The sequence below is a fragment of the Ipomoea nil genome, unplaced genomic scaffold, assembly GCF_001879475.1.
Source record: "Ipomoea nil cultivar Tokyo-kokei standard unplaced genomic scaffold, Asagao_1.1 scaffold0804, whole genome shotgun sequence".
NCBI classification, from domain to species: Eukaryota; Viridiplantae; Streptophyta; class Magnoliopsida; order Solanales; family Convolvulaceae; genus Ipomoea; species Ipomoea nil.
Genome location: NW_017617232.1, coordinates 779,820 through 805,329, shown reverse-complemented (window position 1 = coordinate 805,329; position 25,510 = coordinate 779,820). Strand labels below are relative to the sequence as shown.

General features: G+C 36.4%; 1 protein-coding gene across 2 annotated transcripts; it reads right to left on the bottom strand.

The window, feature by feature from the left end:
* On the bottom strand, positions 1–4,379 carry LOC109177232 (protein DETOXIFICATION 54-like). Of its 2 annotated transcripts, XM_019326551.1 has the most exons (4): positions 4,210–4,379; positions 3,943–4,046; positions 2,304–3,176; positions 1–729 (listed from the first exon to the last, which is right to left on the bottom strand). In XM_019326551.1, exons 2-4 carry the CDS (start codon positions 3,994–3,996, stop codon positions 163–165), a joined length of 1,494 nt encoding a protein of 497 aa, XP_019182096.1. In that variant the 5' UTR covers positions 3,997–4,046; positions 4,210–4,379; the 3' UTR covers positions 1–162. The 2 variants fall into 2 exon arrangements, with proteins under 2 accessions (XP_019182096.1, XP_019182095.1); XM_019326550.1 differs by lacking the exon at positions 4,210–4,379 and having other exon boundaries at positions 3,943–4,177.
* Between the last annotated feature and the right edge of the window lie 21,131 nt (positions 4,380–25,510).

Sequence of the window (25,510 nt, the reverse complement as noted above, 5' to 3'; positions counted from 1 at the left end):
TAACAGAAAACATCTGCATGGGACACCACGATATGTTTCTTTTACCTTTGCAACAGAAAGCTCAACTTGCACAAATGACAAGTTGCTTCAAATTAAAACTCAAACCAAAAAAAAAAAAAAAAAAAAAAGTCTCCCTAACTTAGCATAATGTCTCAATTTTCTCTATAGAACATCATCAATGGTGTTGCTGCAATCCGAAACCAATAACCCTTTGCTCTCTTCGTGCTTGATCTCGACCCCGCACTGCCCCATTTCCACCACGGCGGTGAGCTTCTTCGCCTTCAAGGCCTCGGCTTCCCAATCGGTGCAACATATCACGGCGTACATGATGGAAATGGCGCAGGCGGCCTGCGCCGACAGGAGGCCGAACCAGACGCCGCTGAAGCCAAGTTTGAGCCAGAATGCCAGGCCTACCGCCACCGGGGTTCCCACAAAGTAGAACGAGCCGAGGTTGATGCGGGCCCCCACGGCTGGCCTGGCGGTGCCACGGAGGATCCCACAGCCAGTGGTTTGTGGGCAGTTGCCAAGCTCACACAACCCGATTATTGGCAGGACTGATGCAGCCAGAACTTTAAGCATCTCATCTTCTGTAAAGAGGGCTGCCCATTTCTCCCTAAAGATCACTGTCCATATCACATTCATGAATCCTATTACATATGCACATGCCAAAGCAACCATTGCAGCTAGCTTGGCTTTGTATGGTTTCCCAGCTCCCAACTCATTTCCCACCTGAAATAAATATATACATTTAAATTGGGTTAATACACAAATTTAGTATATAGTGGTTTTTTCTGGATTTAGGCTAAATGACTTTTTGTGCTTAATTTAGTCATCGATTATGATGATTTTTTTCAATTTAATCCTTAATTCTGAATGTCAAGATACACAGAAGATTCAATTATAGAGGTAATGGAATGTAGATGGGTGGACATTTGTCCCATAACATGTAAGTAGGTGTGTCCAACCATACCCCTCATGCATGGATCTAAGCACAAATATATGGCTATAATAAGTGGAAGCATGATGCAATCAAATGCGGGTGCACTATGGCCTATGGGATAGAATGAAACTTGAAATTACCATAGCATCTTGGCCTTGTCTGGTGGCTAACCGTTAGCAATTAGTGAATTGTGTTAGCTGTTAGTTAATTGTATTAGTTGGTTTAATCAGGTAATAAATTATTTGTAAAAAATTGTTTAGTGAAATTTGTCAATTTTAATATATATAGATGGAATAACATGTAAAATGACTTTTGGTAACATAAATTTATTTTATAATAATACTTTATTAATTCTTAATAATTACATATAAATTTTAAAAAAATTATCGAAGCAAGTGGGAAGCATTTGCGTGGCAGCCATCTTCGAGTCAAGGAGGTTAGTATGGCCAACAGACCTAGTAGGATGACAATAACTATATGTAGGTTCAGCTACACATTCCAAAAAGCTGCAAAAAGGAAAGGTGGCCTTGCCCAGGCACTGGCAATCTGGCATGCAGTATTTTAATTTTTTCTTTTGAAGAAGATATTAAAATACTGCATGCCAAATTGTCAGTGCCTGGGCAAGGCCACCTTTCCTTTTTGTAGTATTTTAATTAATACTCACTCTGTTCCATTTTACTTTCAGTATTTCTTAATTATGTTTAAATTTAATTTTTTAATATTTAATATTTTGTTATTTTTAATTTAATTTTTTCATAATATTAATATATAAAATTCATATATTTAAAAAATCATTCAAAGTACTACTTCCTCTACCCATTTTATCTGTCTTATTAACTATTCATTTAAAAATTTTAATTCTTTATAAGATAATATTTGTTCTCCCATATTTGAATTTGATCTGTAATCACTCATTTAGAATGGTAATAGTGTTGTGTCATCACACTAGATAATAGTATGAAATGGACTACTAAACTTAATATTATAAAAAAAATTGTATCCCCAACCCTAAGGGGCTCCTACACTCAGGCCGGAGAGAGTATTTGAAAAGATGTAAATCATGGTGACTCAATGGTCCAGCGAACAGAGTTAAATGTCAGTGCGCACAAGAAATCTGTCCACTTTAGACATAATTCTCACACGGCCGCGGTCAAGGTGAAACACAATAAAAAAATCGTTAATCAAACCCAATGCTCCAAAAATCACGCCTAAGCGCTAAACGCTCGACCACCTAGACGGTTTAGGCGCCCGCCTAGGCGCTCTAAGCGCCTGCCCTCAGGCCCCTAGAGGGCTCGTAACTATTTTTTTAACATTGATCAAACCACACAAAAAGAGACGGGTGAAGTAATTAGGATGAACTTACCCTTGCAGAGACGCAACCAGCCAAGGCCATTGGAACAGTGTACATGAGGCTGGTGGTTTGAATAATAATCCCAGTAGCCGCCACAGCCAGCCGTGGATTAGGCAGATAACCTGCAAGAACCGTCACGATTTCATACCACCACCACTCTAAACAAATCCCCACGCAGCTCGGCACCGCCACCCTAAGCAGCGGCGCAACCCCCCCACCAACCCCGCCAACCCCACACCCCCCTTTCCACTCCCACCGCCCACAAACCCACACATACCCCATCATAAGCACCATCATATGCAGGTTCGTCAGCACCGCCGCCACCGCCACCCCACGAACCCCCATCCCCATCACCACCACCAACACAAAATTCAACGGCACATGAAACACCACCGCCACGAACGTGCACCACATTTGCGGCTTCGTAACCCCCTGCGACCTCAAATAAACCCTCAACGGCTGTAACAACGTATTGGTCAAAAGATCCGGGAGAGAATATAAGCAATAAGTGGCGGCCATTGATGTGATCTCCTTGTCCTGGCCCAAGAACACCATGATTGGGCCGAGGTTGAGCCAGAGCAGAGTGATGGGTATTATGGCTACCAAAAGTATGCAGATCATGCGGTGGAGAGAGAGGCGGAGTAAGTCCCAGTTCTTGCTGCCGTAGGCTTGGCTGCACACTGGCTCCAGCCCCGAGGCTAAGCCCACCAGGACGGAGTAGCCGGTGATGTTTGTGAAGCCGATGGATAGTGCCCCGCCGGCCAGTTCCAGGCTCCCAAGCCTTCCCAAGAACAGAACAGACACGAAGGCTCGAACATACACTAGGCAATTCATTGCTGTTATTGGCAAAGCCATCCCCCATAGTTCCTTCAATTCCTCCACAACCTTCCAAAAATAACAACCCACCACTTCTTCATAACCATAACATCATAATACACCAAAATATGTACGGTTATGATCAAACACTTACCATTATGCCAAAAATAGTTAGTAGCAAAGGCGTAACTTATTACATTTTCGAAAGACCGCTTTAAGCCCAATAATCTCCTAGAGTTAGGGTGCTGAACTTAACCCTTTACATGAATCTGTCCAACAATCTTCTAGAGTTAGGGTGTTGAACTTGACCCTTTACAGGCCTCTGCCCAACAATCTCCTGGAGTTAGGGTGCTGAACTTGACTGTTTGGACCTCTGTTCAACAATCTCCTAGAGTTAGGTGCTGAACTTGACCCTTTACAGGCCTCTACCCAACAATCTCCTACAGTTAGGGTGCTGAACTTAACCCTTTATAGGCATCTACCCAACAATCTCCTACAGTTAGGGTGCTGAACTTGACCCTTTACAGGTCTCTGCTAACAATCTCCTAAAATTAGAATGTTGAACTTGACCTTTTACAGACCTCTGTTCATCAATCTCCTAGAGTCAGGGTGCTCAACATGACCTTTTACTTGCCTCCACCTGACAATTTTCTAGAGAAAGAATGCTTGACATGACCTTTTATCGATCTTTGTTTAACAATCTCCTAGAACCTGAGTGTTGAACTTGACCCTTTAATAACCTCCGTCTAATAGTTCCACAGCCACATGTTGGACTTGGCCCGGCATCTGCCTAACAATATGTGAACAGATAAATTTTAAAAAAAAAAAAAAATACCTGAGAAGGTGAGGGGAGTTTATGGGACAGAAAGTCCTCATCTTTTTCAGCCATTGATGTAGTTTAGAATTGAAGCTCGTTCTCAGAGATGAACTATCTTCAAAACTGCAAATATCTGCCAAGAATAAGCAAAGAAAATGAAGCTGGTATAGGAGAATCAATCATGAAAGGGTATAAACCACCCATTAGTGTAGTACATATAAAATATAAATAAAAAGGAGAGAAGATGCAAAGGCAAAAGATAAACCAGTTAGTTAATGATATATAGCCTGAGCTCTATCTTTCCCTTTCCCAAATGCTCACTTTCACCAAAATGAGAATTTTATTCTGAGATGGTGAAGAAGGTTATATAATGATGTATACACACAGAGAAAAACACTACAAAATGCGTTAGCTTTTGTGGATAACTGATGATGATATATCATATATATGATGATAAAGACACGCTCTGTCAATATATATAAGTTCCCAGAGTATCTATTGACAGAGATTGAGAGAGTACGAACTTTTGCTAATGGCGGCGACTGTGTGCAAAGAAGGCTCTGCCACAGTGGGAAAAAGAACGCTCGAAGTTGAAAGGTCATTTGAGAATAGGACAGCTGTTTATTTAATATTTGTGAAATTAAAGGCTTACGTTAATCGAATCTAAGAGGTGTATGGGCGTATGGCTCTGTTTAGCAAAACTTATTTAAGAACTTATAGATTATTTTAAACTACTATTTCTAGCCTCCTTTATTGACAGTTGCTCGCATTGGTAGGTTACTTGCAATGTTTCAGATGCGGTCAAAATAAATTAAGTATATTTGATAATAGTTTAAAATAAAAGCTTATTTTGAAAATGTAGTGTTTCAAAAATAAAGAGTTTCTTCACTTTTTTTTATTTTTATCTTTATTATTTTAAATCAATGACATTTTTTACCTTCCTAATTAAAATCTTTTTGGCTATTTCTCTTCTCCTATATTTTTATTCATCCTCTTCCGCAACTATCGTCCGTTCATACATAAATGACATCATTTACCCTTATCAATTAAAAAAAATTCTTGTTTTAATTTAATATATATCACATATATATTATAAAAAGAAAAACGTTTTTATATATTAAATATATCTCATATATTTAATAATATAAAAATAATATAATAATCACATCATTTAAATTTTATGATAAGGTAGCTAAAAGCTGAAAAACTATAAGCTAGAATCTGAAAACTGAAGAGCGCTTAACTAGTTGATTATGCTTAAAAGTGTTTGGTAAAATTAACTTTTTGATAAACAGATAAAATTTGGTCATATGTGATCATGTCATTATATAGAAGAGCGCTCATATGTGGTCATGTCATTAGGTGTGGCGGTGTGGTCGTATTTGTGTCGTTGAATCAGTTTAATCTAACGGCAATGGTTAATTTTGAGGATTTTCGCGCGTTTTGGTAAGTGGGGGTGTTATGGTAATTGCAGTGGCCATTTATAGCGGCCGGGTTCCAGAATACACCAACAGTGTTGACAACATGCACCAATAGTGTAATAAAACACACCACAGTGAAACACACCAATAGTGTATTCCCGAACACTGTATGGTGTATTTATTCATATCTAATGACGCGTTTTTGGTGATGCGTACCTAATTTGTGTATGTTTTTTGCTGTGCATTTCATAACATGGATGGTGTATATTTGTATAACAATTGGTGCGGCCACACTGACCACACGGGAAGGCGTTGCCGCACCTGAACTTGGCACCCATGGGAATCTACAAATACACCATAGTAAGGATAATAATGCACCAATTACACAAATAAAACACACAACAATGTGATTTCCCTTATTTCGGTGCCCTATGACGAGTTTACCCTTGCAGTTCGCTGGGTAGGAGAACGTGCGCCAAAATACTAGAAGAATCTTGATTAATGTGATTCATTGGATCTATCTAATCTAATGGCCTGTAATTGACCATATGACCACACCTAACAACATGGCTGCATATATATATATATATATATATATATATATATATATATATATATATATATATATATATATATATATATATATATGTATGTATGTATGTATGTATGTATGTATGTATGTATGTATGTATGTATGTATGTATGTATGTTTAAGTTCCAGTGCGAGTGAATGCTTCCCGTGCGGTTGTGCGGGTGATTAATGTGCGTGAGTTTTGTACTTAATGTGCGTGAGTCTTGTGCTTAAGGTGTGTGAGGTTTGTGCTTAATGTGCATGAGTTTTATACTTAAGGTGTGTGAGTCTTGTGCCTAAGGTGCGTGAGTCTTGTGCCTAAGGTGCGTGAGTTGTGTGCTTAATGTGCGTGAGTGTGTACTTAATGTGAGTTGTTGTTGAAACATTAAAGTGCATGAGTTTTGTGCTTAATGTGCGTGAGTTTTGTGCTTAAGGTGCGTGAGTCTTGTGCTTAAGGTGCGTGAGTTTTGTACTTAATGTGCGTGAGTGTGTACTTAATGTGAGTTGTTGTTAAAACTTAAAGTGCGTGTGCTTTTGTGCTAAAGGTGCGTGAGTTTTGTACTTAAGGTGCGTGAGGGTTGTGCTTAAGGTGCGTGAGTTTGTATTCTGAATGTATTTTGTTTGTGTGTTTAATGTGTGTATGTTGTGTACTTAAAGTACGCCAGTGTAATGTTTAATGTGAGTCCACCCGCACCTGATCCCTTCCATATATATATATATATATATATATATATATATATATATGTATGTATGTATGTATGTATGTATGTATGTATGTATGTATGTATGTATGTATGTATGTATGTATGTATGTATGTATGTATGTATGTATGTATATATATATACATATATATGTATGTATGTATATATATATACAGTATATATATATACATACATACATATATATGTATACACACACACACACACACACACACACACACACACACACACACACACACACACATATATATATATATATATATAGGGGCGCGATCTCGTGCGGACGGCCGTTCAGGAGAGAATTCTGAACCAACCAGCGCGCGCTATGTGTCCTGTGGTGCATGTAAATGTGTTATATGTGCAAGTATTTTGTGCACCTATACAAGTAAAAAGTGCAGGTAAAATTACTTAAAAGTGTGTCTTGTTAACATTCATTGATCGGGTGCACCTTGTAACACCTCCGATTTTACCAAAATTTAAAATCTTGATCGACTCGTGCCAAGAGGAGACGATGATGATGTCCGAAGGCGAGGTCACGTTCTACGCGTACCAGCTCCTCGTGGGCCTCTCGGATTTGCACGCCATGGGGATCGTCCACTGCGACTTGAAACACCTCAACGTTCTTGTTTTCCCCATCAATAGATTACGGGTAAATTATTGATGTTGATCGTCGAAAATCATCGTTGACCGCCAGAAAACACCAGAGGTCGTCCTCTGCAATGGAAAAGGCGACCAAACGTCGTCCTCTCCATTGGGGCAATATATATCGTGCACCAGGGCGCGCGTTGCATTGTGCGCCCTGGTGCAAAACGACGTCGTTTTTTTTTTTAGAATTCCGCTTTCCTGTGTTGACTGTTAATTTTCTTTAAAAAAAAAATCATGTTTCGAAAATGTACATAATTGTATACTAGAATGTACATAATTTTATAACAAAATACACATACTCTTTTTTGAAAAGATAATACACATAATCTAACGTAATACATAATATACATAAACTTTTAACATAATACACATAAACTCTTAATATAATACGCATAAATTCCCTGTTTCGGATGTACATAATTGTATAAAAAAAAAAGTGTACATAATTGTATAAAAAAAATGTACATAATTGTATAAAAAATGTACATAATTATATACTAGAATGTACATAATCGTGTCAACTTCCTACACAACTTAACAAAACGGCGTTGTTTTGGAAGGCGCAGGGCGCACAGTGCTATGTGTGCTGTGGTGCAGGGTATAACGATTGCTCCATTGGAGAAGGCGACCAGTCTAGTCGCCTTCTCCACCGGAGAAGACGACCGAACGGTCATCATTTAAAAAAAAAAAATTGTTGTCACCGGAATTATTACTGGAAATGTCGCTGGAATCTTTTTGACCGGTTATTGCAGTTAAATAACATGTTATTGTGCTTATTTGATCCAAAATAACAAGTTGAATGGCCTAATTGCATTTTTTTTAGAGTTGAAGGGCCTAATTGAACTTTTGTCTATAGTTCAAAGGTTTATTTGACCTTTTTCCCTATAATTTATAAAGTCTCTACTACATTTTGCCTGGGCCTAGACCATGGCCTAGGCCTGTGCGAGTTCCGAGTTGGGCTCCAAACTATTTTTATAGGACTTGAATCGACCCTCTATAAGCCGGTTCAGGTTTGGGCTTTTAAGCCTGTTAAAGCCAGACTTGTTTTTTTTTTTTTTTTTTTTTTTTTCCGAGCCAACTTAGAATTGGTTCGATCTTGAACCGATCCGTGGCCACCTCTAGTATGAGTGTATCCTATCCTTTTTTTGTTTGTTTAAAAAAACTAGTGTATCCCATCCTAATTTTTAAATTTTTTTATCAACTTTAAAAATTCAGAAATATTCAATTTAAATTTTTAGACCGTCTTTAAAAGATCATTGGTATTCAACAAATTATGAACTTTTATAAACTTTTTTAATGTACAACCTTTATACCATAATGTACAAAAAAAAAAAAAAAAAAAAAAAAAAAAAAAAAAAAAACTTAACAGAAAAAACAAACATAAATCAGGGGTATAACTTTCATTCACACTTATTATGTTTTTAGATTAGATATATATATTCATTTAAGATCTTACCACCTTACAAACCATCAAGCCAACTTCCCCCATCAAGTAAAGATAAGCAAGCAAATGCAAGAAAAATTGAGAAAAAAAATAGAAAAACAAATACACAATGGCAAACATGATACTAAGGGGCCGTTTGGTTCACGAAATCTTAGATTACCTCAGGTAATAGGATTACATCCAGGAAGGTAATGTGAGATGGGAATGTAAGATTACCTTATGGGGTCGTTTGGTTCACGGAATGTCAGATTACCTTAGGGAATGTTAGATTGCTAAGAATGTTAGATTATTGGGAATGTTAGATTCCTGTGTTTGGTTAAAATTGGGGTATGTAATATAATCATGTTTCGTTTATGGTTATCTTTTATACACACTATAATATTCTTAACATATTTTCATATATTTTAATAAATAAATAAGATAACGGTATCATATATAATTACATGATTTTAAAATATTAACTAAAATCTTGAACTTGAGAAACAAAATTATTTTATATGCTAACATAACATAATAAAAATAAAAAAATAAAATATATAATTACAAAAATAATATATTTTATATGAACCAAACACCGCATATGTGTTTGGTTTAGATTGTGGAATATAATATTACCTTGTTTGGTTAAGAGTTATATTTTAGGTTATATGGATCAATTTACAATAATGTCCTCAATAATATATATATATATATATATATATATATATATATATATATATATATATATATATATATATATATATATATATATATATATATATATATATATGTTTGTGTGTGTGTGTGTGTGTATTTGATTGTATAAACATATATTTATTATTATTTATTATTATTATTATTATTATTATTATTATTATTATTCTTATTCATGGTTGCAGTAGGCGCTAGACGCTAGTCGAGCGCCTAGCGTCTAGGCGGAATCTAGGCGGGCGCCAAAAAAACAGTGGTAGACTTGCAGTTTGACAATTTTAATGAGGTTGTTTTCAACATTTAATCAAATAACACATTCAAATAAATGAATTAATGATAATTCATAAGTCATAACATCAAAACAATGATTTTCAAAAAAAAAAAAATTAAAACAATATTAAAAATTAAAAATACTCAAATACTTCAATCATCCAAAGATTCAAAGTATCAAACTAGTCTATGAGTGTATATATGTCATTGATCGGGCACACACACACACACACACACACATATATATATATATATAAAATAAAAAAATAGGCCGAGCCGATCGGGTTAACTCGACCGAAATGGACGAGTTAACTTGACTAACTTAGACGTTAGGCGGCCAAATTGGCCGAGTTAGGCGCTAGGCAGACGCCTAGGCGGCCGATAACCTAGGCGGACGCCTAGGGGGGAAATCGCCACGATCTAGAGATGCCTAGCGCCTAGGCGGATGCCTAGACCGATTTTTACAACCCTGTTATTATTATTATTATTATTATTATTATTATTATTATTATTATTATTATTATTATTATTATTATTATTATCATTATTATTATTATTTAAGGATTAGTTAACAAGGGCAATGTTGGAATAAATCAAGGTAATCTAAGATTACCTAAGAAAATGAGGGTAATTACATTACATTGAAACATTACCGCCACATCAGCTTTCAAGTAATATAACATTACCTGGTAATCTCATAACTTGAATCAAACAAGGTAATATAACATTACCAGACTCAGATTACCTAGGTAATCTCATATCACCTTAACCAAACGCCTCTAAGAATAATAATGGGTGCAAGTATGACTCTACAATTCCACCTTTCAACTCAAGACTTACCCTACACGTTTCATATATTAAGAGATTGTTAAGACACCACCTATGAAGAAAATTTCATTCAGGCAAAGCAGTTGTCATCATCAGAATCATTTTTTTTTTTTTTCAATTCATGTATGGAGTACTAATATATAGTGTTGAAAAAATCGCTAGGCGTCTATTTTTTATTTTTTTTTTCAAAGACTTAATAATTATAAAATATTTTATACTTTAGTTAATATTAAAATATTAAATACTAACCGGCCTAAAAAACATTTATAATTGTAAATTGTATAAAAATTTAAAGAATGGTAAAATTAACTTTTTAATAAGCTGATAAATGTAAAAAGACTAAAAAGGACATCTTCATAAAATTTAAATTAGTTTGTTTACCTATTAAAATTTAACATTTTGTCTTTTAAAAAATTAACATTTTGAAATAAAACTATTAGCATAATCATGATCTAAGCATCTCAGAATGAAGTAGCAATATTGTTGCGAATCTCATAATAATAATAATAATAATAATAATAATAATAATAATAATAATAATAATAATAATAATCTACTATATATATATATATACTAATAAGAGCCCAAGAGAGTTAGGCCTATAATGGGTAGAAAAAATGGCGGTCACAGATTTTAATCAAATGAATGGCTCAGATTGATTAAAAGTTTGATCAGATTTAAATTTTACACTAAAATTTCCTAAAATACCCACACACCGTTACTAATTCCGTTAAAATTTTAAGAATAGCCGTTAGTTCACCGTTAACTTACTCATTGATTTCAATAAAAAAAAGTCTTAGGTTCGAACCTCATCCCAATCAAAGTTGGCATAATTAGTACTCTATTTTACTCTTATTAAATTATTATATAAATAATAATTTAGTAGTTACAACAAAAAATAATACATATGCATTTCTTTAATTTAGAATTATGTGTCCTCAATGCCTTTATTCAAAAAAAAAAATTATTCATTATCAATAAATTAAATAAGAGAAATAATTTTATTAGTTATATTGTCTTTATTTTTTCTTCAATATAAAAATTCTTTATATTCAAATTTATTAATTGATTATATTCGCTACATTGTCCTTACAATGTCTTTATTCAGTGAAAAAAAAATTATTAATTATCAATAAATTAATTAAAAGAAATATTTTCATTAGTTATATTGTCTTTATTTTTCTCAAATGTACAAATTTTTACATTCAAATTCATCAATTGATTATATTCACTACATTATCTATTATCTTTTTTGTGCACTACTTTTCTAATTAAATATCAAAGTTATAATACAAAATAATGCTATATATTTATTTACCAAGTATTTTATTAATACCATGAAAAAATTAAAAAAATATAATTAATAAAGCCAACCATATTAACTACTTGAGAGATTTTGTGACAAAGAGAGTATTCAAATTAAATCACACAACAAATTGAAGTGAGAACTACCTCGCAATGTCCTTTTTTACAATCAGCAGTTAGCGGTTAGCGTTAGCGGATTATACTAGCGGATTTGACCAGCGAATTTATTTAATTATTAACATTTGGTAGAAAAAATGACCGCCAAATTATTAAATCAAATGAACGGTTCATATTGTTCAGGTTTTAGTTTTTTTCTTTTAAGATTTTCTAATTTATCCTTAATTATATGATTATCCATTTAACTTTTCCGTTAATTCACCGTTAGTCTAATTCTAATATTAAAGTCTAATATAGAATTATAACTACACCATTAATCTAATTCTAATATTAAAGTCTTAATAGAACTTAACCACAAATCCTAATGTCGGAATCTCCTCAAACAATATTAGTATATATTTAATATTTTATGCCCTAATTTTTATTTGTTCTCCCTTATGTCCCGTATTTGGTTTCAACTATACCTATACAATTATTTTATTGACAATTATAATCAATCTTGACTATATTATCTTGCATTTGTAAACTTAGAATTACCTATTTAACTCGCACGGGCTTAGCTCAATGATTTAGTGGGTAGTATTTGGGAGAAGAGACCAAGGTTTGAACCTTGGCGGCGGCAGTGCGGGAATTATGTCCAAAATGGGCAGATTCCTTGTGCGTATCAGCATTTGGCCCTGTCTGCTGAACCATTGAGTCACCGTGATTTACAACTTCCCACAATGCTCTGTCGGGTCGGAGTGTGGGGGGCCCTTGGGGTTGGGGACTCAACCTTTGGGAGAAGAATTACCTATTTAAATACGCAAATTCAACCTTCAATTATCTATGAATGAACAATTTCAATATAATCCTGCCTTAATATACTTTAAAGTACTTATTTAACAAAAAAGCATTGGACATTATCCCAATCGCGCAATGCGCGTAAAAAACTAGTAATAATAATAATTGTGGTGAAAGTTGCGGATAAAGGAGAAGAGAAAATGGTTTTAATTGGGAAATATAAATTATATCCTTTCTTTAAAATAATAAGGATAAAAATGGAAAAAAAAAAAGTTAGGAGGCTAAGAACTTATTTTAGGAACATTATAAAACAGAGCTTATAGCTTATTAATAATTTAAAATAAACTATAAGCTTCTAAATAAGCTCTGCAAAACAAAGCCTAAATCACTACATGATTCAAAAAAGTGACATGCAATCCTAACGACGGGAAAACATCAATCCTCAAGTGAAAGCATTCAATAGAACCTATAAAACATTAATGCAACATTTGGAGGTTTAATTTAGAAGAGATTTTGATTTATCTTCTCCCAAGGAGTGGATTAGTTGTTAATACTATTCAGAAATATTAACATAAATTAAAAAATCTCGTAATTTTAGGAATATGACATTGCTTTGGACATTTATTTGTTGTGGTCAATGAGGTAGGGGATTCATTGGTTTTAACAAGTTGGTTTCAGCAAACATTCTTCTTGTTTCTCATATTTAAGTTTACTAGCTAGTACTGTCTAAAAAAAGATTGTAATCTTATCTCTGTTGATATTCAAACTTTGCCCGTTGATCCTAACATGAATAAATTAGATGATGGATTTCTATTTGGTAAATATAGTTTGTTACAAGAGTTTGCCAATAGTTGTTACCAATTAAAGTTCTTGTCCTTAATCATTTCCAAGCTAGGATTATTATTTAATTGTCAACTTTTTCTTTAAGTGTGTCAGACTTGTCTATGGGTCATGTCTTTGTAAGTTTGGACATCATCTACCAAATTTTATTACAAGTTTTTCATTAGACAATGTTTACCAATCCAACTATCTCTGTTGATCAAGAACTCTGTTGATTCTTATTGCTTCTACAATTAGTCGGCATAATTGTTATTTAGCATCTCTACTATTGATCTATTATTTGTAAGTTTGGCGATTAATTGAGTATGCTATTTGTTTTTCTTCTTGACTTAACAAAAATCTTGAGTCCTTGACCTTTACAAATTGTTCTAAGAGAAGAAAGGTATTAAAATGGCTATACAATTTACATAGCATGATCAAAATTTATTAAATTAAAAATGATTCTTAACAAATACTATACTGTCATGCATGTTGATTTGTGAAGTCAAATGATTTTAAATACGAATTTACATTCCACCATATTCTCTGTCATATATATATATATATATATATATATATATATATATATATAGGGTCAGGTTCCTGTGAGAACAGGTCTTCCCGTGCGGTCAATGCGACATACACCATTAGGTATGTATAAATGCAGCACACAGTGTACAAAAATACACCATTATGTGTTGTGTATATTTTTTTTTTGTGGTGCATTTTTTGACATTTCATTCTGATGTATTCTTGAACACTGATGCATTTATGCATACCTAATGGTGTATGCCGCATGGGAAGACTTGTTCTCACAGGAACCCAATATATATATATATATATACACACACACACGGATAACTTGTCCTAATTGAAATTATTTATGATTATTTTTTAATAATGTTTAGTGTAAAAATTTCATTTTTAGTTATCGAATATTATAGCATTGACATATTTAGTCATATTCTTTAATTTTACACTATTACATTGTTAACTTTGATTTGTTTGCTACATTTAGGGTGTGTTTGGTTCGTACATGGGAATCAGAATCGGAATGGATATCAAATACTTGGTAATGGTAATGAGTTTTAGTGAAAGTATTTTGCATGTTTGGTAGTAGGGTGGAATGAGAATGATTATCAATAATATTGTTTGGTTATGTATAATTCTATAATGGGAATAAAGATTTTAAAAATACAAGAAAATAAAATCAATACAATTGATTCTAATATAAAGACATCTAAAACACCAATATGAACAAACAAATAAAAACAAAAATCTAAAAGCACTAATCAAAGGAGATGAGAATGAATAAGGGAATGAAAGGGGATGAAACCTTTATTTTATTTGAGTATGGATTTTTCAATTAAGAAAGTATTTGAAACCCATAGTAGCTAGTGTTCTGAAAACCTATCAACCGAACAATATCAATAATCACTTTAGTACCCATACCTTAAAGCTAGACCTGTAAACCAAAAGCACCCTTAGTTATACATTTAAATTGTTGTCATTTCACAGTTTAATAAAGAAAGTAATTTTATTATTCAAGTATCTTGCACCAACACATAATTTCTCTCATCCCTTGCAAACTCTTTTAATTGAATAGTAATGATATTGAAAAGGAAAAACAACATTTTTGGCCCTTAAATTGTTTCAATTTTAAAATTTTGGTAATTGTTAATTAATTTAAATAAATGTAATCTTTTAATAATTGTCAATTATGTTACATTTTCAGTCATAATTATCAAACTTTTTTAGCAAACTATTTTATAAGGTTATTTTTTCATTTAGAATCGATATGATATCCATGATTAAAAGTTTCATTCTCACAATACTAACGTCATTTTAACAATGAATATTGATTCTAAATGATAAAAATAACCCCATACGTTAATAGAATTTGAATAATTATATAACATTAGGGACTGTCAACAACCATGTAGTATATGATGACATCTTGATTATCATTCCAAATAGATGGTCATATGTTCGAACTCTATTGATGAAGACTTTTATTATTTGAGATGAAAATATTTAAGAAAATATGAAACAAATACTAATTTAGGGACTAAATTAAAATAATTTCCAAAAGCACAAAGGTCAAACGTGTGTTTCCCAATTAAAAAAAAATTTGTATTATGTAATCTGTGTTATTATTCGTTCCTAAGTCCTAAACAACATTATAATTTATGAAGTAAAGATGGTTAAAGATTAAAATAGTCTCTTAATACTAATAATTCTATTATTAGAATTATTACACGTAGACTGAACTCTTAGCCTACTCAAATTGGGATAAGTAGTAGTTCTAAACCTGACCTATATATATAGATAGAAATGGCTAGCTTCGTTCTTAATTCCCTCATCTATCAAAGCCAAGTTACTTACCTGCTTTGATCACTTTCTACTTATACAATATAATATATAATATAATAATGTGGTGGAAAAAAGATCGCGTTCTTGGCATGGGATCCTACGGCACCGTCTCCCTGGCCGTTCCCGGTAGCTATTCTTCCGCATGGTTCCCGTCGCCGGAATGCGTCGCCGTCAAGAGCGCCGAAATAGAGCATTCCGATTCGCTCCGATACGAGGAACGGTTTTTATACTCCCTGCGAGGACACCCCAACTTCGTTCACTGCTACGGCACCGACATCAGCCTGGAAGACGACGACGAAGTGGTGTACAATCTCTTGCTGGAATACGCCGCCGGCGGCTCCCTGCAAAGCTTGATCGACTCGCGCCAAGAGGAGACGACGACGATGATGTCCGAAGGCGAGGTGGCGTTCTACGCCTACCAGCTCCTCGTGGGCCTCTCGGATTTGCACGCCATGGGGATCGTCCACTGCGACTTGAAACCCCTCAACGTTCTTGTTTTCCCCATGGAACAAAACGGGCTTAATCGTCTCAAGATTGCGGATTTCGGGCTGGCAATTCAGGATGGTAAGATAGAGGATAATGATAATGATGATGGGTTTAGCAAGAAATTCCGTGGCACTTTGCAGTACGGCTCGCCGGAATCTTTAACCGGAGTTCACCAGGCCCCTAGGGATGTTTGGGCGTTGGGGTGCATTACGGTGGAGATGATCACCGGAGAATCGGTTTGGGGAGAGTGGTGCAACAGAGCAGATTTGAGGGCCAAGATTGAGACCCAAGAGCCCAAGATTCCGGAAAATGTGTCTGTGTTTTGTAAAGATTTTCTCAACAAGTGTTTGAACAAAAACTCTAAGGAGAGATGGAGTGCTAAGAGGTTAATGACACACCCATTCTTCTTGAGGAACTTGGCTCCTGTCATATATAGGACCAAAGTGGAGTGTGATTATCAATTGCCGGAAAACCCTTTTGGATACGACGATCAATGGGTAAACAACAGGGATCTATTTTCAACTTTCAACAGAGATTCCTATTATGATTGCATGGATGATGAGAGGAATATGCTGAGGCAGTTCAGATCATATGATCATCAACTCCAAATAGATACAGCTTCTCAATTCAAAGTCGGTTCATTATAAAGTCAGTAAGCATTAAGCAAGATAGAAATTTGTATAATTATGTAAACATATATTGAGTGTATGTATAACTTCTTGGAAGCTAAGAACAGTGGATGAATGGAGTAAGACTATAGTTTAGTAGTGAAAATCAAATCTCTCGGGCGTGTATTCAATCATGACTTTTGTAGAGTTTTAAAATTTTAAAATGATAGATTTTAATAAACTTTGATTGATTTTCATAGAGTTGTTCAAAACTTTTTAAAACTTTATAAGACTCTATAAAGTCTATATAAAAAACATTAGATTTTTATACTTTTTATTATAAAAAGTCTACAAAAGTCATATTGAAATTCTAAATTGAATACATCCCTACAAACTTTCAATGATTTTAATTCTTATCATTTATAATTTTCTTACAAAACATTTATAATATATCATAAAATTTTCTTATTAGGTAGTTCTTCACCCACATCAACATTCTCAACATTATTATTTTTATCCATAGTATGTTGAGACTTATATGCTAATTACTTATATATATTATTAATAAACATAAAAAAAACTATTTCATTAGAAATTCATAACAATATTGAATAATAAAATTTATAATAAAAGAATTGATCAAATAAAATATTTAAAAATATAATTACAAGTTGCATAAAATAAAAAAAATAATAAAATCTAATATATATATATATATATATATATATATATATATATATATATATATATATAAATATATAAAATTATACTTGATATATTGCTAGGCATCACACAAAGAACTATTATTTGCAATAGCAATTTGAGACTGCGAACAACAACAAGGTGTTATTGTTTGCAACCCCAAATTGTTGTTGCGAACAGTAGTTCACTATTCGTAGTAACTTGTTGTTAAAAAAAGGAAAAATATATATTACGAATATAAACATAAAAAGAATAAAAATCAAATATATAAGTATTTATATGAATATTATGAAACATATACTAAAATTTGATGATGAAAAATTTGCTTTGTTCATGTATTTAGGGAGAATTAGAGAAAGTTAAGGATAAAAAATTAATAGAAAAATAAAAAATAATATAAACAAGCAATAATGAAGTAAAAAATAATATTATTTCAAATTTTTAGAGGAGGATTGTAAAGTTTAGGAGAGAGAGAAAAATTGGTAGAGTTTATGTATGAGGAAAATATAGAATAATGAAGAAAAAAATAATTTATATACGATAGTTCTATTCATTAAGCTTCCATGTTCCTACCCCATAGGCCCATATTCACATATTATGTATCAAGAATGGTTACTTCAAGAAGGATACCGAAAAGCCATGCAATCGTTATGCCATGGAACCGTGTTCACCATCCATGGTGAACACGGTCCCAACGGTAACGGAGCACCGTTATCTTTTTTTTTTTTCTTAATTAATCGCGTGACTTTTATTTTTTATTTTCACATTTCGCGGTTTCACTTTCTCTTCGCGCAAGTTTCTTCAACATTCATAAATTATGAATATGCAGGCATGGATTTATGAATGTGCAGTTATGAAATTATGAATTTTCTTTTATGAGATTATGAATTTTCTGTTATGAAATTATGAAATTTTTTGTTATGAGATTATGAATTTTCTGGTATGCGATTATAAATTTTCTGTTATGAAATCATAAATTTTCTGTTATGAAATTATGAATTTTTTGTTATGAGATTATGAATTTATAGAAAATTCATAATTACATAACTGTAAATTCATAATCTCATTGACAGGATAATAGGGTTGGCACCCGACCCGGATCATAAGTGGGCATCTGACCCGACGCCATATTTGACCCGGCACCACATGAAAATCCAACGGACAGAACTCCAACGAACAGAATTCCAACAGGTGTCACCTTTATTACCATTGAAGCCACCATTGATGAGATAGAATTAAAGGCTTAGCTCCCCATTTATGTCCCATGTACCGTTAACACCCTTGTATAAGTAGATGTTCCCCTCAGCTTGGGAGGACACGTTCAATATACTGTACTGAAACACAAAGCAAATACTATTGTCACTTATTAGTCTCATAACAATATTCCCGGTAACATATTTACCGTCATTGGTGCTTTCATTGAGAGCCTGAGTCCCACACTCAAGCAGGCGACGACACACACAACTCATTCCTCTTTCAACAGCAAGCTTGAAAGAATGGTGTCCCGCAGCTCCCACGGTGCCCGCAACGTGAACAATGGCAATGCCTCAGGTGACCTCCGGGACCAACTCACCAACAATCGCGGAGGGGACCTCCGAGAACAGCTCAACAACGGGAGGCTCGGTGACCTTCGAGACCAACTCAACAATGGAGGGGACCTTCGAGACCAACTCAACAATGGAGGGGCGAACCAAGCCGCGAACCTCAAGGCGACCATTCAGCAAGCAGTGACGGCGACGCTAAATCAGGTGGCGGTGGGACTGCAAGGCCAAGTGCCCCCGCTGCGGCCCCAGGAAATAGGGATAGAGACCCAAAGAAGTGGACCGGCCTGACGACAACCATGCCCTTCCCAAACTGCACCAGAACGATTGGGACAGAGGGCGCCCGTGCGGCAAAGATTAGGATCACGGGCCGAGGGGTCCTCTACCAGAGGCCCTCGCCAACACGAAAACAGAGAAGCCGAGAGATCACCCACAAAGGAGGTGGGCGAGTCTCAGGGGCCGACCCCACGCCTACGCGTTGATGAGTCGGCCCTACGTCGACACTTGGAGGAGCGACGCGCTGATGAGCGGGTTCCACACCGACACTTGGATGGACGGAACTCGAGGAACCAGCTCCGCGTCGACACTCAAATGGACGGCACGTCGATGAACTAGCTCCACGCCGACACATGGAGGAGCGGCAGCCGGCCCCGCGCCGGCACCCTGACGAGTCGGCCCTGGTCGAGAGGCTGCAGAGAAGAATCGAGGAGTTAGCAAGAAGGGTGGAGGCACGGGAGCAGTCGCCGGAACCTGAGGTACGGATGGCAGTACCATTCTCCCCAAGCATCATGGACGTACCTTTGCCGAGGGACTTTAGGTTGCCCGCCATCAAGGAGTACACGGGGGCCACTGACCCACGTGTCCACATGACGAGGTAGAAGGCTGCTATGGTAATGATCGGGGTAGGGGACGCCATCAACTTAAACAACAGTTATAATCCTTAATGGCCAAAATAACAATTAAATCCTTAAATCCTTAATGTCTTAAAAATAGGGCAAGACAATAATTATAGCACTTAATCACTCAAATTAGGTTCATAAACCTTAATGGCCTAAGTGAATTATAACATGAACGATAAATGGTTTAGTACTGAAATAGACCCAAAACTTAATCGTTCAATCGCTGTGCTTCACCGTGGGAGATTCCCGAAACTAGTTCGATGTGGCCGGTGAGTCGCGTTCGAAACCAATGCGTTGACCTCGTTTTTTTCCGGCCAAAACAAATCGGCGTCAGTCATTCCAATAAAATCATGATATACATTTAATTTCAAAACCAAAGGAAATTAAAAATAATCATGCTTAATGCTCATAATTAAACTTGCATCCAAATCAATTACAAATAATTAACGAATGTAATTGTAAAATAAGGCATATACGAACACTTAATGTATATGAAAAACAAATTAATGTTGATTGTAGACAACATAATCAACCAGGCAAGGATTATAAAGGCTCTGATACCAACTGTTAGACATAAATAATCTAACTATACTGAATAATAATACGAGATACCTGACCTCGTATAAGCGGAAGTGATAGTCGTGTTGATCTCCATCCACAATTGATGTTCTTGATGTGTTGCCTCTTGAACGGTAGACCGTTAGCCATATTTGTCTCATACTTGACTCAGAACCCTAGATGGCGTATTGGTGTCTACTAAGCAGTATGAGTACCGTAACTGAATGTGCTATATAATGAATATCCTGAAGCCCATCGATCCAGGTTTATATTAGACACAGAGTCTGGTTGAATAACAACTTCTAGTTATTCAATCCAACCAGACCACTAAATAAGCCTAGTCAACTTGCACCACTTAATTAAGGTCCTAATATATAATATATAATATATAATATTAGGGAAAATCTTATAGCCCAAACATAAGAGTTATAGATTTAGAAAACAAGCCTTAACGAAAAACTTAAGTTTATATTAGAAGCCTTTGTAAACTAATCGATAATGATAATCGGAAAACTTAATCTAGTAGAAAAGTAAAGTTAATAGATGAGATGATTTAACAAAAGAATTGATTGTGTAGAAGACTTATCTTGACACCGTTTCAAATTAAAAAAAAAAAAAAAAAAAAAAAAACGACTTATCTTGACATAATAGTTAATTCCACCAAAAGACTTTTCAAAACAAAAGTGATATGTCGACAAAAGAGATGATTTGACAAATGAGAAGTTCCACTACAAGAGTTAAACCATCATAAGAAGCTAGATGTGAGAATCAAAGGAAGGTTCAACGAACACTAAAGGAACCTTCAGAAAAAACAAATATGGAGATTTAGCTACACTAACTTCTATCAAACATCCTCCATGAAACTCAAGGAAAAAGTACAAGGAACACTAGTACAAAATAGAACATAGGAGACTGACATTTAGCTACTGTTGTTAAAAGAACAGTAGTGTATTCTTAATTAAAAAATTCACGGTGGCAATTTTGTAATAATTGATAGATAATCTGCTACTGTCTTTAGGATTAACGGATGCGGATTTTAAAATTAAAATAAGACTTTTAGATTCCGCCACTGTTTCTAGTTGAAACAGTAGCAGAATATAAAAATAAAATGCCACCGTCTATCCCTGAAACAGTGGCAGAAAGTATTTTGTTTTAAAAATAAATAGAATTCTTTTTTAATTTCGCCACAATTTCCCTTAAAAACGGTGACTAAATGTCCATCTAATAACTGCGCTTCAACCCTAAATCTTCAATTCGTTCAGCCCCAAATCTTCAGACGCACACATCGTCGATCGTCGCTTCAGCCCCAAATCTCACCGTCGATCGTCGCACATCGCACCGTCGATCACACACCTTCTCACCGTCGATCGCACACCGCACGACGTCTCCACCGCCATAACCGCCGACGCCACAGCTTTGTCTTCCCTTCCGATCTGCAGGTTCGTTCTTCTTCTTCTTCTTCTTCTTTTAATTTTTTTATTTTTTATTTTTTATTTTTTTTGTTTCAGGTCTCTTTGTCTCTTTTCCCTTCGTTCTATTGCTTTCTTCCATCACAGCCACCACCGCACCGCCGATCACCAACGCCGTCTCCACCGTCACAGCCGTCGAACGATGTCTCCACCGCCACTGCTTTGTCTCCCCTGCGACCCAACAGCTATGAGCCACCGTCACTGCCCTTGCGACCCAACAGCTACCGCCCAGCGACTACTGCAGGTTCGTTCCCTTGCTTTATTTTATTTTATTTTATTTTATTTTTATTTTTATTTCAGCTTCGTTTCTCTTGTTTTCTTCTGTAACAAGAACAGGAAAAACATTCTTTGTTAATAAAGGTTATTGTTAAAGGCGTTTTCATTATATGCTTTTTAACTTTGAAGCTTAGTAATTAGAATGGAATTTGAATATCACAAGTTTTGATTCAAGGCCAATTTCAATAGAGTTTTGGAAGGGATACTGTTGTTAACATGTTCTTGGTGTTAGACCAAATAAGTTCAGGCTATTTGAGGTGAAAATTATTAGAAATGATGGAGAGTTGATGATTTTGGTAGTGATGAGTAGCTATAGCTATTTGGATGATCTATTCTGATCTTATCCGATATATTTTTTTACATATGTGCGGAAAACGAAAACTAAATTTGAGATATTTTTCATCGCTTAGAGTTATTATAGACTTATTGTGAGTAATATTAGTATAATTATTGTGTTTATGTTTATAGTCTATAGTCGTTTATATGTGGTTAGAATAAGTCTTCTGTTTATAACCTGTTAGATAGGAACAGTTAGAGATAGACTCAGATATACTCTCCTGTAATCCTATCTTTCCTGATTGAATTGAATTTTGAATTCTCATCTGGTATCAGCCTAAACACGATCCTCCACCGCAAAACACCCAACCCCCTCCTTACCCCACCATGTCGTCGCACTCCTCCGAGAGAACCCCATCCGTTGCCGCCAGCGGTTCATCTCCGGCGACTGGAAATCCGTTGTCCGGGGCCCACCATTTTATTTCAATGAAATTAAACTCAAGAAATTTTCTGTTTTGGAGAACCCAGCTTCTCTCGTTTCTTAGAGGTCAGGACCTCATCGGTTTTGTGGACGGCACCACACCATGTCCGCCGGCGTTCCTATCTACGACTGCCTCCGGCGAGTCGGGCTTCGGCGAGACCACCGCTCCATCAACCCCCAACCCGGCGCACAAAGCCTGGGTGCTCCAGGACCAATCCATCTTGAGTCTTCTAATTTCCTCGATGTCAGATGAAGTTCTGCATCTCGTGGTTGGCCGGAATACCGCCGCCGACGTATGGAGATCCATTTGCACCGCCCTCGGTTCCAACACGCAGGCAAGGTGCTTAAGCTTACTTGGTCAGTTCCAGGAGCTCCGGCAAGGGGCGTCTACGCCCGGTGATTACCTCGGAAAGGCGGAGCTGTTGGTGGAAGCGCTTGCACAGGCCGGGCAGCCACTTTCCATGGCAAAGCAAAATTTGTACGTGATACGGGGCTTGCGTCCGGAGTACAGAGCGTACGCGGCTTCGCTGACGGCGCATGCACCGGTGTCTCTTCCGCACCTCGCGGATCATCTGCAAGCAGCAGATTTTATACTTGCTGATGATTTTGCAGATGGCGCCGGAACTGGTTCGCACTCGGCCTTCTACGTTGGCCGAGGCAGTGGCAGCAGAGGACGCCACGCTGGCGGTCACGGCAACACAGACGGAGGCCGGCAGAACAACTGGCGAGGTGGCCGTGGTGGCCGGAATCAGCGGGGTGGCGGCCGGAATCAACGTGGTCCCCGTTGCCAAATCTGTAGGGCGCAGGGTCATACCGCGGTTTATTGCTACAAACGGTATACAACGCAACCACCCGTGCAGGCACATGTCGCCGTTTCGGGCGAGACTCCGGTCACTACCGCACCATCCGCCGAGGCGTGGTACCCTGATACTGGGGCCACGGCTCACGCGACTCCGGAAGCTGGAATGTTAACATCCTCGGAGGAATATACCGGTCCGAACACGTTGAGAGTGGGAAATGGTACAAGCTTAGTAATTTCGCGGGTTGGCCATGCATCGATCCCCTCTGTGTCAAAACACCTGTTTCTATCTAATGTGTTACATGTCCCAAAATTAACTGTTCCCCTTTTATCTGTTCAAAAATTTGCTAAAGAAAATTCTGTGTTTTTTGAATTTCATGACAGTTGTTTCGTTGTGAAGGATTCCAAAACTAAGGCGGTGCTTCTTAAAGGCCCGACTTCTGGAGGTTTATACAAGTTGCCAATTTCCCGAAGTCATTTCGCGTTCGTCAGTTCCCGTGCAGCACCCACGATTTGGCACCGCAGGCTCGGTCACCCTCACAATCTGGTCCAGAATAAAATTCTGCAACATTGTTCAGTTACACAAAATAGTGTTAGTTTCGGGTCATGTACGGCTTTCCACCTCGGCAAGTCTTCACGTTTTCCATTAGATAGAATAAATGCTTCTAGCAATAACGTAGTTGATTTATCGTACACCACTTATCTCGTCTAGTGGCTTCCGATATTTTCTCCTCTTTGTAGATGACTTTTCACGTTATTGATGGTTTTATCCATTAAGGGTAAAATCAGACATCTATAAAACTTTCGATGTGTTTCGTGTTCTGGTAGAGCGACAATTCTCGCGCTCTATCAAGTCCATCCAATCGGATTTAGGGGGTGAATACCGCAAACTACACACCACGTTTCAGTCCCTTAGGATTAATCACCGTCAATCGTGCGCGTACACGCATGAGCAAAACGGAAGAGTTGAGCGCCGTAACAAACATATTGTCGAAACGGGCTTAGCTCTTCTAGCTCAAGGGTCAGTCCCACAACAATACTGGGATTACGCTTTCAAGACAGCAACATGTCTCATCAATTATCTCCCCACTTCCGTCCTAAAATTTGAAAGTCCTTATTTCGGTCTACATCAGAAAATACCACCCTATCAGTTCCTACGTGTCTTCGGGTGCTTGTGTTACCCCTATCTTAGGCCTTATAATCGGCATAAGATAGAGTTCCGTTCCACTCTTTGTGTCTTCCTGGGGTACCCTCTATCTTTTCGAGGTTACAGATGCATGGATCTAACCAGTGGAAAAACTTATATCTGCCGCCATGTGCGGTTTGATGAAACCATTTTTCCTTTTGTTACAGGTATAACTCCTCGTGTTGCTGAGGTCCAGCCTGTTCCGTGGGCATCTGGACCCATTGTGCCCGCTCATGTTCAGTCTATGGTGCATCCCAACAACCCAGTACCACAAGACTCTGACACCCGTCCTATAGCTCAAGAAGAGCCACCTTTGGCAATT